The following is a 13441-nucleotide window of genomic DNA, read 5'->3' as shown; positions in this document are numbered from 1 at the left end:
CAGGTCAGTGGTTCACATTCCGTGCCTGTGCATGGGTTGCTTTAATCAGTATTTTCCTTGATTCTAGTAGTATTCTAGTGTTTGTTTTTATTTTTGCTGATTTTTAGCTGCAGTAGTCTTTGAAGGCTAGCATGGCTCTAATCCACCTCAGCAGGAGAAGGTAGTTGTTTTAAGTTCTGATGCAATCCTACTTTTGTTTCAGATCCACCTGAGAAAATGTTCCAGAGCCTCACAATGCTGTTGCTGGAAACGCAGCTCTGTGTGGTTTCAGGTGAGAAACTGCCTTTCAATTCCACCAATGCTTCCAATTCCAAACACTGCTACTCCCTCAGTACAAGAGCTTCAGCACGTCCAGTGATACTGCATGAATAGCCAGCGCTGTGTGGAGCCTCTGCTTTGCCACACCTTACAGAAGGAAGGCCCTGTGTACGCACTGAGCACAGAACAGACACCTGTCACTTTACACAATCTGTCTTCTTTAAAGCGGACGATATGGACTGCTGAGGCATCCAGCACAAGCAGGCAGGGCTATGAGAGGGAGGATGACCAAAGCAACCTAGGCCAGTTGTAAATTAAACAACATCACTGCGAGGCAGAGCAAAGTAAAACCACATGTAATCCCCTGTCCACGCCTGCAGCAGAAGCAGCTTGGCTAAAACCCAGGAGGGGCTTGGTACTTCATATTAATTTTTTCCCTTATTATGGTTGTATTAAAGTGAAAAAAAACACCCATTGGTAAGAGGAATTGCAGCTTTCCCTGTATTTCACAAACACATAAAATAAAAGGAATGCATGAACAGTTGCATGAACTTCTCTTTTGAATGTCACTATCAACATTTCCAAGTGCTTCTGAACTAAATCTACCAATATATGATACATCCAGTTAGAAAGTAGTAACAAGGTATACTGAATGATGTATCATAAATACTTCACTTTTATCAAGACACTGAAAAATGTAAAATATTCATAACAATATGGATTTCAGATTTGGTGAATGGCTAAGAAGATTATTTTGATAGTTTTTCTGTAATACTGTTAAATATGTTTGAGAAGATGCATGGGATTAAATGATACTCAAAAGCTCCCAGGCTTGTGGAAAACTGTAATTGCTACACAGCGATTCTTCCAAGTTACGTGTGTTTACCTGGTGCAGCTCTCTGTTTCACAGGAGTTACACTTGATTTTCTCTTTGTGAAGAATAATGAAATTAGATTTACTATTTCCACAATTAACTGTTGGTTTTACTAGAATCCTAGGACATACAAGATACAATGATAGTTTCACAGAAGTGCTTCCTCTGTAATCACTGTGTCAGCCTTACGTTATTTGTAAAATGTGGAAAAACAAACATTGCTTGTTTGTCCTTGTCTTTCAGACTCTGTAATCACTACACAATATAGAGGATTTGCTATGAATACTACTAACATGGTAAAAATGGAGGGGATATTAAAGACCATCTAGTTCCAACCCCCCTGCCATGGGCAGGGACACCTTCCACTAGACCAGGTTGCTCAAAGCCTCATCCAGCCTGGCCTTGAACACTTCCAGGGATGGGGCATCCACAGCTTCTCTGGGAAACCTGTTCCAGTGTCTCTAACCCTCACAGTGAAGAATTTCTTCCTGATGTACAATCTGAATCTCCCCTCTTTCAATTTAAACCTATTTCCCCTTGTCCTGTCACTACAGGCCCTTGTAAACCATCCCCCCCCCCCCAGCTTCCTTGTTTTTTCCCCAGCTTCCTTGTAGCCCCTTCAGGTACTGGAAGGTGCTATAAGGTCTCCCCAGAGCCTTCTCTTCTCCAGGCTGAACACCCCCAACTCTCTCAGCCTTTCTTCACAGGAGAGGTGCTCCAGCCCTTGGAGCATCTTTATGGCGTCCTCTGTATTTGCTCCAAATGGTCAATATCCTTCTTATGCTGAGGCCCCCAGAGCTGGACCCAGAACTGCAGGTGAAGTCTCGTGAGAACAGAGTAGAGGGGAACATAGGTGAATACAACAAATGAAACTCTTTTCTTTCCCTGCTGCAGCTTTATTTACAGTTGAAGTTCCTCAACAGCTATACATTGTGGAGTATGGGAGCAATGTGACTATGGAATGCAGATTCCCTGTGAACGGCTCACTAAACCTAAAATTATTGACTGTTCTTTGGGAGCAAAAAAGGCAGGGCCAGTCGCAATCAAAAGAGGTGTACATACTCCGTAATGGGAAGGCATTCCCTGCATCCCAACATCAGGATTACGTAGGAAGAGCAGCACTTTTGCAGAGTGAACTGAAATTGGGACGAGCTATCCTTCAGATCAGCAGCGTGAAGATCACTGATGCAGGATCATACCTTTGTATCATTGAGTACCAGGGTGTGGACTACAAGTACGTCACTTTGCAAGTAAAAGGTTCGTGACTGAATTGAATGTAAAGATACACTCTTTGAGATGTCCCCACTAAATTCCTACAGGCTTATAGAAATTGATTAATTTGGAGGAATTTCCTGCTAATTCTCTCAACAAGACCCTGTGCTCAGCCCCCAGGTGAACTAAAGCAGTTGTCTTAGTGCCGGTTGGTGTTTGGTTTGACATCCAGCTGAGCTTCTCCAGGAGCAACCTGCACCAGAGAGGGAGAGCGACTGCTCCCCTTATGTCCTTCATCCTACACCCTCTTCTCCAGTGCCCCCACCCTCTGCTTCTCATTTGACCCCCTCCACTGTTAAGCCACCTCTGACAATTCCCAGAAGTTTCTCAGAGGTGCTTTACTGTGCTTAGGAGCCCTGCTGCAACTACCGAAGTGGGTGGGAATTCTTGGAGTGACTGCAGCTCCCAGAGCAAGGACGTCTGATTTTCTGTGTTTGTCAGAGCCAAATGGACATTAGTAATAAGGGGGTGCGTTACTGGATAGCATGATAGACCAGTCCTTTGAAAGGCCTCTGGCATTTCCCAACAACTGCAGCATGACAGTGTGATACAAGGCAGCATTCCTTTCCCATCCAGGCATTTACATAGTGAGTTTTGTCAAATGCAGAAATGGATACAGCCATTTTTAAGTTCATTTTGTTCTAATATGATGAAAATATTACCCTTGTTTATAAGCTATGGTAAAACAGACATTAAAACCAGTCTTCTTGAAGTGGAATTTTCAAAAAGTGAAAATAGAGTCCCATGAGACTTCACTTGTTTCCTCTGTATAGGTGAATTATAAATTCAGTGTCAACTGCAGCCTTGTATGAAGCAGTGGAGTAAGTTCTGCCACTGTAGGTGTGAGAAAGGTTGAATAACAAATACAGAATTATTCTATGAAACATCCTTCATCATTTCAAATAACTGTACCTCAGGTACAGTGATAGACAAAATACAGCATTAAAGGGAAGGAAGTAAATTGAAGTGGGAAAATTACTATTGTTGCATGAAGTAATTTCACTCAACTTTTTCTTATGCAGCAACCTACAAGAGAATAAACACTCAAGTAATGAGGAAACCAGGTGAAGACAAGTTTGTTTTTATGTGCCAGTCAGAAGGCTTTCCTCTGGCAGAGGTTTTCTGGCAAAATGAGAAGAACTTCAATCTCAGTGGATCTGCAAATACCACCTACACGCTGACCGCAGACGGTCTCTACAATGTCACCAGCATCCTGATGTTCAAACCAAATATGAGTGAGAACTACAGCTGTGTGTTCTGGAATAAAGAACTGAATGCAGAAACTTCAGCACACATTTCCACTTCAGGTCTGTATCACCTTGAACTTGAACAAGACAGAGAGTTCTTGTACGTACATCGTGCCCTGTGATTCGTCACTGGAATTTGTTTCTAGAAAACACTGCAGTATTTCCAGATGCTCTGGAAAAGAAACAAGTCAGTACTATTTATGCCTTTGAAGCCTCAGCTAACTCACACTTCAACAAGCCAGTCTGTAATTTTTCTGTGTATGTTAAGTTTAGGGTATCTCCCATTATTTGGCTGCCAGTACAGAGGAAATACTTTAATCTGCATGAGTGTCTTCGCTGATCTAGACTCCTAATTAATTGTGCTTCAGGTGGTATACAGATAAATTGCAGTAGTGCTTACTCAAATGTCATACAAATGAGAGACAAGTAATTTTTTGCAAGGCTTCTTATAGTAATATTGCAAAATAAAGTATTCATAAAATGAATGTAAAACACTGATGATAAATTTCAAGAATCTTTTGTTCAGTCAGAGAAAGACTTCGGAGAATCAGAACTGATAACTTCATAAATGATGCCTGTTTTGGAAGTTGTAATTTTACTTTCTTTTCACATTCCTGACAGCTTTAATGAGTACACAGTATAGCGGACAAAAATCCCTCATCTTATTTATCATCCCCACGTGTGTGATGGTAGTTATCCTTCCCTCTGCACTAATAATCCTTCAAAAGAGAAAATCATTCAAGAATGGGCAACACAAAGAAGGTACATTTTACTTCAGATAGTCGATTTTGTCACTTATTCTGTATTTTTCCTGTGAACAACCTTTTGGAAATTTTAATAGCTCCAAGCACACTTGCTTGACTTTGGTCGCGTTGTATTTCTAGATAGCCTCGTTTGAGTTGCATTTTATTTTCCTCGCCTTGATACTTTTGTGAGCCACGGTATATGGGAAGATAAACTTTTTTATCTGGCGAGGTACTATTCTCTAAAGAATACAAACAAGCTTTGGCTTGGTAAGGAGGGCTATAAAAACATAGTTTGAATGGTGTTTTCTTCATGGCTACGAAGTCATTGTAGCTGCAGCATGTGACACTGACCTTTTGTTTTCGACTTCCACTAAGGCTGTACAGCTAAAATGGTGTGTTGTACTGGACTGGTACGAAGAGTGTTTCTTTCCTTGTTTGAAAGTGCAGTGGTGGAAAACTAATAAGGCAAACAGGCTATTATTCTAGTATTTTCTTGGGTATGAATAGACTCCAGTAAACTCAGACCAATGTATTTATTGTGATGAAATGAAAGACTTGCTGTTAAGGACTTCAGAATTTCCATCAAGGTTTGTAGAAGAAAAGAGGTGTAGAGAAGTTTACGTATGTGGTATAAGTTAATAATGAGAGTAAATGTTTTTAAAGCTCAGTTTAATCTACAAGTTTGATGAATGGTATTGTTTCTTTAGCATCTAGAAATGTTTAAGCTAAATTTGTATATATTTACTTTAACAGACAGGAAGAGACAACTGAATGCTAGCCTGAAAGATGAGGACAGTAAGTCATAGAGCTTTCTCTATTTATGCTTACAGCTTTTTCTTTCTTACAGCTAAAATATTTATAAATCTGTAGATGGCAACGTAAATAATGTTACATCAAAACAGAGGCTAGCTTTGAATTTAAAATCAAATTTTCTTCAGTTTTCTAAAAATCCAGTATCTAACATTATGACTGTCTCACAGACGATGTGAAAATTTATAAATGTTTGTTCCTTTTCACTCTACTAACTGCAGTTCTAGTAGCAGCTGAGTGGGATACACACAGAAAGCTGGTTGTTTTGGAAAGCATCAAGATGTTTGTGGTAATAGTCTGTTAGATTTTTGATTCAGGCTACAGGTTTTAACAACAAATAAAATGGTACCTCATTTATTTGCAATATTAGGTCATCCACTGAGCCACTTTTCATCTTATGAGTGTTTGTCTTTCCTAGACATCCAGGAATTTTTCCATTGCAGAGAGAAGGTAATGCCTAAAAAAGTACCAGGGTGCATATAACTATTACTAGTACATATAACTATATGTACTAAAATTGAACTATAAAAAAAGAAACCACCATAGAAAACTATATAGCAATATGACAAGAAAGCTCTTAAACCACTTACTTATATAAATATAAATCAGTTTTGTTATCCATAAATAAAAGTCTGATAGGTTGATGTATGGTCAGGAGAGAGGCTGTGGCCAGTGTTAAGGCTGGTGGTTTTGGGTTCAGCTGTAATTCCTTGGTGTCCAAGCAGAATCTAATGCAGCCTGTTGAGGCAGCCAGAAGGCTGTCTGATGTGCTTCAGGAATATGAATGATTGTCCCCCAAGGAGAAAAACTGGACCAAAACTGTGATGCACCTCACTGAGCAGCCTGAAGAAACAATACGTAGCAGTTTCTGGACACGATTGCAGTTTAGGGCTTTTCCAAGAACAGGATTTACTTGAGAAGCCACCTGTGTTTCATACTGCCAAAAAAACTATCAAAAACCCATCCAGAAGTCACCAGCTTATAAAGTAACTTCTGTAGGTGAAATAAAAACCAGGGATCGCACAGAGAGGCCACAGATTCCCTGATTGTCTTATCACCTCAGGTTGTAGTGCCTGCACATTACCCACTGCCATCAGTAGGTAATACAGTCAAAATGACACTTTCAGAAAAACACTTTCACCTTTCAGAGTCAACACTTGCTGTAGTCAAAGGCCCTTTCTTATTTTGACCATCACACGTGATGGTGTGAAACTTCAGTGGAATTTATGCCATGTGCAAATGAACAAAAGCTCAAGGCAAGCAGCCATCTGGAGGACAGCGTTTGTGCGAGTCTGGACATAATTCCAGTGCATGTTGTCTGGGAACAGCGTGGCTTCCTGTGGCTTTTTGTATTACTGTTGTAAGTTTCTTTTTCACTTTCTAGGCCCTAGCCTCCTCTGTGCACTTACTGAAATGAAGAAATTAAGGGAGAGATAGCTGCTTTTTGTGGTTTTGCTTTACTTCTTCATTTTAATGACCGAAAATCTTTGTGCAAAATGCAGTAAGTCATATGACAAACATGTATATTTCTCAGCACCACATATTTTTAAGAAACACTGGAAAGAACCTTTTTTCCATGATGAGTAGGTAGTTGAAGCATAAAAGCCACAGACACTTTACCAAAGAGCCTTGGAAATGACCGTCATGGCCATGGTTACAGGAAATAGGATTGTTAGTGTTATCATTTTAACTTACAGCTCAAGCTGTATCAGTACTGGAGATGTACGACATTTGACCTCATCACTGAAGTCCCAGTTCTGCAAACTTTTATTCAGATGCACAGATTTTACTGACAAGCATTCCCGTGGATGTTATCTAACCAGATTTCAGTTTTGTTATTTCATTTATATGGTTGATAGTAAGTGATAGCCTTGACGTAATAGAAAATTCAGAATTTGGCTCACAGATAAGAGCGTGAGAGAGAATTCTTCCATCTGAAAAAACTGCAACAGGATGTCTTTGTTATTAATGGCATCTTTAAAGAGCCACTGGTAACTTCAGCATGGCCCAGAAAAGCTTGCATACGATGAAGATGGTGCTTTCACTACCATTCAGTTGTTAAAATCAGGCTATTTCTTTGCTTAAATTATTGCAATTTTAAAAATAATACTATTCCATTTTTTTTCTTTAAGGAGATGATTTTAATTCTCAAACTGAAGCTTTATACATGTCAACTGTCACAGCTTCAAGAGACAGTGGGAGTGTGGATCTGTGAAAACTCTTCATCTTACATGCCGTAATTTGCACTTCTTGTATGTTTTTGGGGACTTAAAAGGAAAGTTACAGCACTTTAGCTTTGGGATGAACAGTTAACTGATGGGGATTTATTGGCACTGCAGCAGTGGAAAGCAATGTTTTTTTCAGGTACTGTATCTTGAAGTTACTGAGAATTATGCTGTCATGAAATGTGGTTTACTATTGCAAAGAGGTTATCTGAGTGCCTTTGATACACTTTATTTTTGGTCTTACTGTTGCTCAAGGAACTTTTGTTTAAGAATGCCTTTATTGTCTGTTCCAGTCTCAGGAGTGATATCTGTATTCAAACATCTTGTGAGAATTTGAATAAAATCTGTACATGTGATCTTATGTCATGAACAGTCATCTTTCAGGCGGAGATATCATTACATGCCTGTATCTCATTTCCAAACTTCCCAGCGTATTAAACTGGAAATTACCACAAGTAACCACGAACAGGGCAATATGTGAAAGATACTTTATATCACAAAAGGAATAAGAGGTTGAAGTTAAATCAAAGGACAGGCAAAAAGAAAAAAAAAATCCAACACCAACGTAAATCAACATTATGTCACAGGACAGAATTTTAATGCACAGTCTATGTAAAACCCCGTAAGTACGTCAGGTAAAAAATACCCATGACCTGTGATGCTATTCAACACGACAGCAAGAAGTTTTACATTTGAACAGATTACTCAACAGAATTTTCTTTAGGAGGAATTTGGAAGCAAAAGTGAAATTGAAGCTCAGCCAGATTTCTCCACTGATTATTTTAACTTTTCTCAGAGGAAAAGATGAGTCTTTTCCATGCCAGGCACTTACCTGTTTCACTTTCTGTTACTGGAATGCCTAAAAAACCCCCATTCAACTCCAAATACACTGTATGCTGGGCGTCGCTTCAACTGTGCCAGTTTTGAAAAAAAATGCCCAACAGGGAAAAATGTTGCATCTTAGTCATGAGACAGTGAAGCAAGGCTACTGGGTAGGTTTTGTCATATAATTTTCAAAAAGCAGTGGCTTTGGTGAGCTGCCTTTTCTCCTAAGACAGAGATAACAAGATTGAAGAAAGGTGTTCACATGGAAACTACTTTTGCCATTATCTTGCTCTTGCAAGAGTGTTACCTGTTTCACAGAAAATATCATACCAGTAATGTTAAGGTTTTCTTCATATCCCTTGCTCTGGATTGAGATGGGAGCTGCTTCTTCAGTATCACATTGCAGTCGTGTACTCCAGCATGAAATGGACCTGCAGTGCTCCTATGGGACCAGAAAGACAGCATTCACAGCATCTTCTGTTTCACCAGGACAGCTGATTTTAAGTAGCAGGGCTGCTGCTGATTTTACTTGTGGAAGAGAAACACAGATCTCTCTCTGTCATCACCTCTACTTAATATCTATGTATTGTACTTTCAAATACTCATTTGCAGCCATGGGATTTAGCTGAGACAAATCTGCACTTGGCTTGCTATGTCCTTGCTGACACGGCACATCAGGTAGATGTCACAGAATTGGAGGTAGCTTCTTGAAGCATTGCTTAGCTTCAGATGCAACAGCAGCTTGGGGACTGCCCTGGCTTGCACCATCTAGCAATACTTAAGGGCCAGTGCATAAGGTCAAGCAATTTCTCCCTGTGCCAGATTTGTACTCCACTGTCAACTATGAGCCCCTCCTGTCAGCCATGGTGAAAAATCTTACCCATTGTGTCGCTGGAAGGAATTAGTTTGGCATTAATATTTTTCTTTTTTCCTCCTAATCATAAAATGGAAGTAGTTTAAACTGACTTTTTGTAGATGAACACAATAGTGCACCACAGCCTTTGAAATTAGATTATGGTGATTATCATTGTTTCTTACTGACATGAAAGTCATTCTGACATCACCTTCAGCCACTGAGTAAATGTTGCCTTTGGCATTCAGGGAAGAACAGGTGTGGGCAGCACTTCCAGCCCATTTTACAGCCACAGCAAACACTACCCTGCTTTCCCTCTTAATGAGCTGTACACTGAAAGGTTTCACCTGGCATCCCTAGGTAGACGCAGCTCAGCTTTGCAGTACAATCCTATGCCCTATCCACTCCATTTCATATGAAAGGAGCAAAAGTACTACTTACTATAATAACCATAAGAATATCCAGAAATGTATCTTGGTTTACAAGTTTCTATTTCTAACAGCTCTTGCTGGATACTCATGAACTGCAATAAAAATAAATCAGTATGATTGTTACATCTTAGGATGTGAAAGTTAGCTTGTCAGCAGCTTAACCAGTCTATATATGTCTATGAATTCATGCATGAGTTGTTTTTTACTGTAAACCACTGAGCATATGATACGTGTGTGATATGATGAGTCTCTGTTCTTTCTGCTTCAGCTACTGTTTTACACGCTGTTATCTTGAAACAGCTAAAGTTAAGAGTTTTCAGATACAGATATACTTCCTGCAAAATGTTTGAAGGGCTTGGGTTTCCTGCCTTGCATAGGAAGATTCCATTATCTTTTATGGTATGTATCTCCTCTATTCCTCTCCATATGTTTGTCCCAACTAGACGACTGTCATAAGCAATAGCAGGTTATTAAACCCACCCCATTTACTGGATTTCCATTGCATGGACATGACTGAAAGCAACAACAAGCATTAAGAATGCTAATATCTTTGGAAAAAAAATTACATTCAAGAGGGATTTCTAATGGCTGGTGGAAACGTAAGTCTTATAAGACTTATGTCTGCATACCAGAAAACTACCAGCTGATTCTCATCACGGTTTACTGGGAGCAACTGGAAGTGCCTTCTAGAGGTTTGGATTGCCAATGAACAAAACCCTGTGTCTTTCTTAAGAACTGGTGCAGTCATCATTTCTTACAGAATTTCTTACTTCACCTGACAGAACCATGTTGCTTGCCACCAAAACCAATTCTTCCTTCTTCACAAAAGAGCAAAGGAGGAAGGTTTTACAAACCATCTCTATATCATAAAGAATCACCGTTACTGGAACAGTTCTAACTTCAAAGTTGGATTTTCTGTCTGTGGGGGTGAGTGTCAACTAAGTGACCTCCAGAAGTCCCATCTAACCCAAAGTGACCTTTGACTGTAAATTTGTTGTTCAAATTAGCTTCCATATCCTTGTAATTACCTGACTTCTCTTATATTCTGATGAAAGCGTGGCCTGAAAGTATAGCCCAGATCAATGACTGCCATCTGGTTTGAGAAGACAGACTGGTTTTCTTCAGCATGTTGTCAAGCGTGCCCTGAAATACTATTTTATAGCCAATGCCGTGTGATATTGCACTCAACTTCAGTATGCAGCCACACGGTAGAAGGTGGCTGACACAGGTAAGTGCACCATGCAAACATTGCTAAAAGCTGACTTGAAAGAAATATCAATCGAGTTCAGATGTATTTACTTTTGGCTTTTATGTTTACTGCCCTTTTTCTGCAGCTGAGGTTTGTTTACTCACAAACCTCTTTCCTTAATGGGCTTTTCCAAGTGAGAAGTGAAATTTCTTTTATGCAAAGTCTGTGTTATAAACCGCTTTACATAAGGAAATAAAGCAAGCCATATGCAGCAAGAATTTGAAGAGTGGGTTTAAGTGCATTCTTTACACACATGTGTTTTTCAAGCAGAGGGGCAAGATGAATTTATGAGTCTCAGCTTGTGAAGACAGGGATTTCTGTGGTGAGATGGGGAATCTAGTCAGGAATTTCGAGTTTTAATTGCAATGGAAATGTTGCTAGCAAGAATATTGGTGTGCTACTGCATGACTCCATTTGTGTATGAGATCCACCTTTTTTCGGGTGAAATGATGAACATACCCTTCCCAGATCTAAAACAGGCAATTGTCAGTCTTAACAATGCTCCAGCTTGGTCCGAGCTACACCAAAATGCTAAGATGACAAATGGTGAAATAACTATCCACCTTGTATTCATGGATCAGCAAAGTAAAGCCTGACAGCACAAAGAAACCAGTTATCAGTGAAGAGACATGAACCTGAGAGTGTCACTGAGAAAGGAGAAGTTTTTGGTGGGAAGAAGGAACAAGTAGAAGGTCAACGATTTTTGCTTCAAGAGGGACCTACAATTTTTGCGAGAACAGTAAAGTCAGATGAAGCACTGTGAGCTCAAAGAATTTCCTGGTTCACATAAGAAGGCATGAACTGCTGAGGGATGCTTCTGTACATCCCCAAAATATTGCAACCCCAGTCCACAGAGCTGTTTTAGACTGGTGATAAAACTGAGGCAGCAAGACAGCTGTAAATTTACTGAGCAAAAGCAACATGTAAAGTCTTTGATTTTCTCTGTGTTTGCCATACACATACCTTATGCTCCTAACAAGCTGTGAAGTAAAATATAAACCACAGATAGTAGACCGTGCTGAGATATTGGGGAACATGTCAGAGATAGGGCCTGTTTCTGGGCTAGTTAAATGCTCAAAGCCAGGAGCAGAATCTGATTCAGCAAACTTAATAGTGTAGAATCTGGTGAATTCCCAGCTGAGAAGCTTACTTACATGAGAATCTAAATTTCACAGAGCTGGATGAAGATTAGCATATGCTGTGAATGGGAACTAATTTCACCTTCCCATACCTTCTGCTGTTGACATAGATTTGACAGTTTAACTTCAGAAGAGACCACTGGATCAGTCATTTTAATCAGGTTCTCTGTAACAAACTTCACCTCCACTAAGTTGCTCAATTTTCCAAAACTGCAAATGTCTATGACAATCACTGCAAGAAACAGAAGATAGAACCTCAGTCGCCTCCACTGGGAGGAAGTTGGTTGGGTTAGGTATTCCCAGGATTTCCACAATGCTGAGTTGCAGACCACGTTGGAGAAAGGAAGGTGGAAAAAGCCCAAGGGTGTGAAACATTTTCTAGCATCAGTCAAGACAGTCTTGAACAAGATATGCTCTGGAAGCCATTTCAGGGCATGAGCCAAATCTGCTCAATTAGTCAGTTCTGTCCTTGCCCTCATCTCTGATACTCCAGACAAGGGCGCCATGATGCCGAACTGTGCTCTGGGATATGTTAATGTTTCTGGTGCTTCCAGGTGACTGGCTACAGCCTGAAACGTGGAGATTTAGTCAGCACATCTTGCCCAACAGGAGAACTGCTAATGGGCAGAAGCTGAAAGGTTCTTGGCTTAAATAGGGAAAGCTACGAAGAATTGTAGGAAGTGATTAGCAAAATTAGCTAAACACAATCCTGTGTAGAGAAGGCCAGGGATATTCTCTAGTCAAAGTTCACCAACCTGGGCATCTTCTCTGTGCTGAGTCTTCATATAAGTCATACATCCGTTGTTGATCGGCATATTTTCAGCTTCATTCGTTAATTGATCTGCCTCTGGTACCTTGTCAGATAGAGCAGCACAACTGCATATAAAACTTAGTTCCAGTTCTGGGCTACATGTATGACTTGCTCCTTGCTATGTTGTTTCAAAAGAAGATCGTAACTGAGATAATTAAGCTTCTGTTTCCAAGCATGCATAGTTGTCCTTTTATCATTGCCCTTTGCAATGAGTACTCGAGTACTCCTTGGATTTTGCCTGCCTGCCTGAGAGGGAAGGCAGGATTGCTGTTAAGAAAAATATCTCATTAAAGTTATTGGAGGTATAGTCCACCAGGATGAAAAGGAGTTGTTTAAAAGTCAGTAGTGGCATAGAATGACAGAATGGTTTGGGTTGGAAAGGACCTTAAAGATCATCTAGTTCCAACCCCCCTGCCATGGGCAGGGACACCTTCCACTAGACCAGGTTGCTCAAAGCCTCATCCAGCCTGGCCTTGAACACTTCCAGGGATGGGGCATCCACAGCTTCTCTGGGCAACCTGTTCCAGTGCCTCATCACCCTCTCCGTGAAGAATTTCGTCTTTATACCTAATCTAAATCTCCCCACCTTCAATCTGACCCCGTTACCCCTTGTCCTGTCACTACAGGCCCATGTACAAAGGCCTTCACTCCCAGCTTCCTTGTAGGCCCCTTCAGGTACTGGAAGGCTGCTATAAGGTCTC

General features: G+C 40.3%; 1 protein-coding gene across 1 annotated transcript; it reads left to right on the top strand.

The window, feature by feature from the left end:
• Positions 1-216: 216 nt before the first annotated feature.
• On the top strand, positions 217-7422 carry PDCD1LG2 (programmed cell death 1 ligand 2). Its single transcript, XM_010160385.1, has 6 exons — positions 217-272; positions 2019-2389; positions 3427-3711; positions 4273-4413; positions 5151-5192; positions 7340-7422. Exons 1-6 carry the CDS (start codon positions 217-219, stop codon positions 7420-7422), a joined length of 978 nt encoding a protein of 325 aa, XP_010158687.1.
• Positions 7423-13441: the final 6019 nt, after the last annotated feature.

This window comes from Eurypyga helias, unplaced genomic scaffold (genome assembly GCF_000690775.1).
Source record: "Eurypyga helias isolate BGI_N326 unplaced genomic scaffold, ASM69077v1 scaffold16591, whole genome shotgun sequence".
Lineage (NCBI taxonomy): Eukaryota > Metazoa > Chordata > Aves > Eurypygiformes > Eurypygidae > Eurypyga > Eurypyga helias.
Note: the sequence above shows the minus strand (reverse complement) of the source record. Positions and strands in the feature narration are given on the sequence as shown.

Coding starts and splice junctions, on each gene's coding strand:
- PDCD1LG2 (XM_010160385.1), top strand. CDS start 217: ATGTTCCAGAGCCTCACAATGCTGTTGCTGGAAACGCAGCTCTGTGTG. Junction 3,712..4,272: donor AGCACACATTTCCACTTCAG/GTCTGTATCACC, acceptor CATTCCTGACAG/CTTTAATGAGTACACAGTAT. Junction 5,193..7,339: donor TAGCCTGAAAGATGAGGACA/GTAAGTCATAGA, acceptor TTTTTCTTTAAG/GAGATGATTTTAATTCTCAA.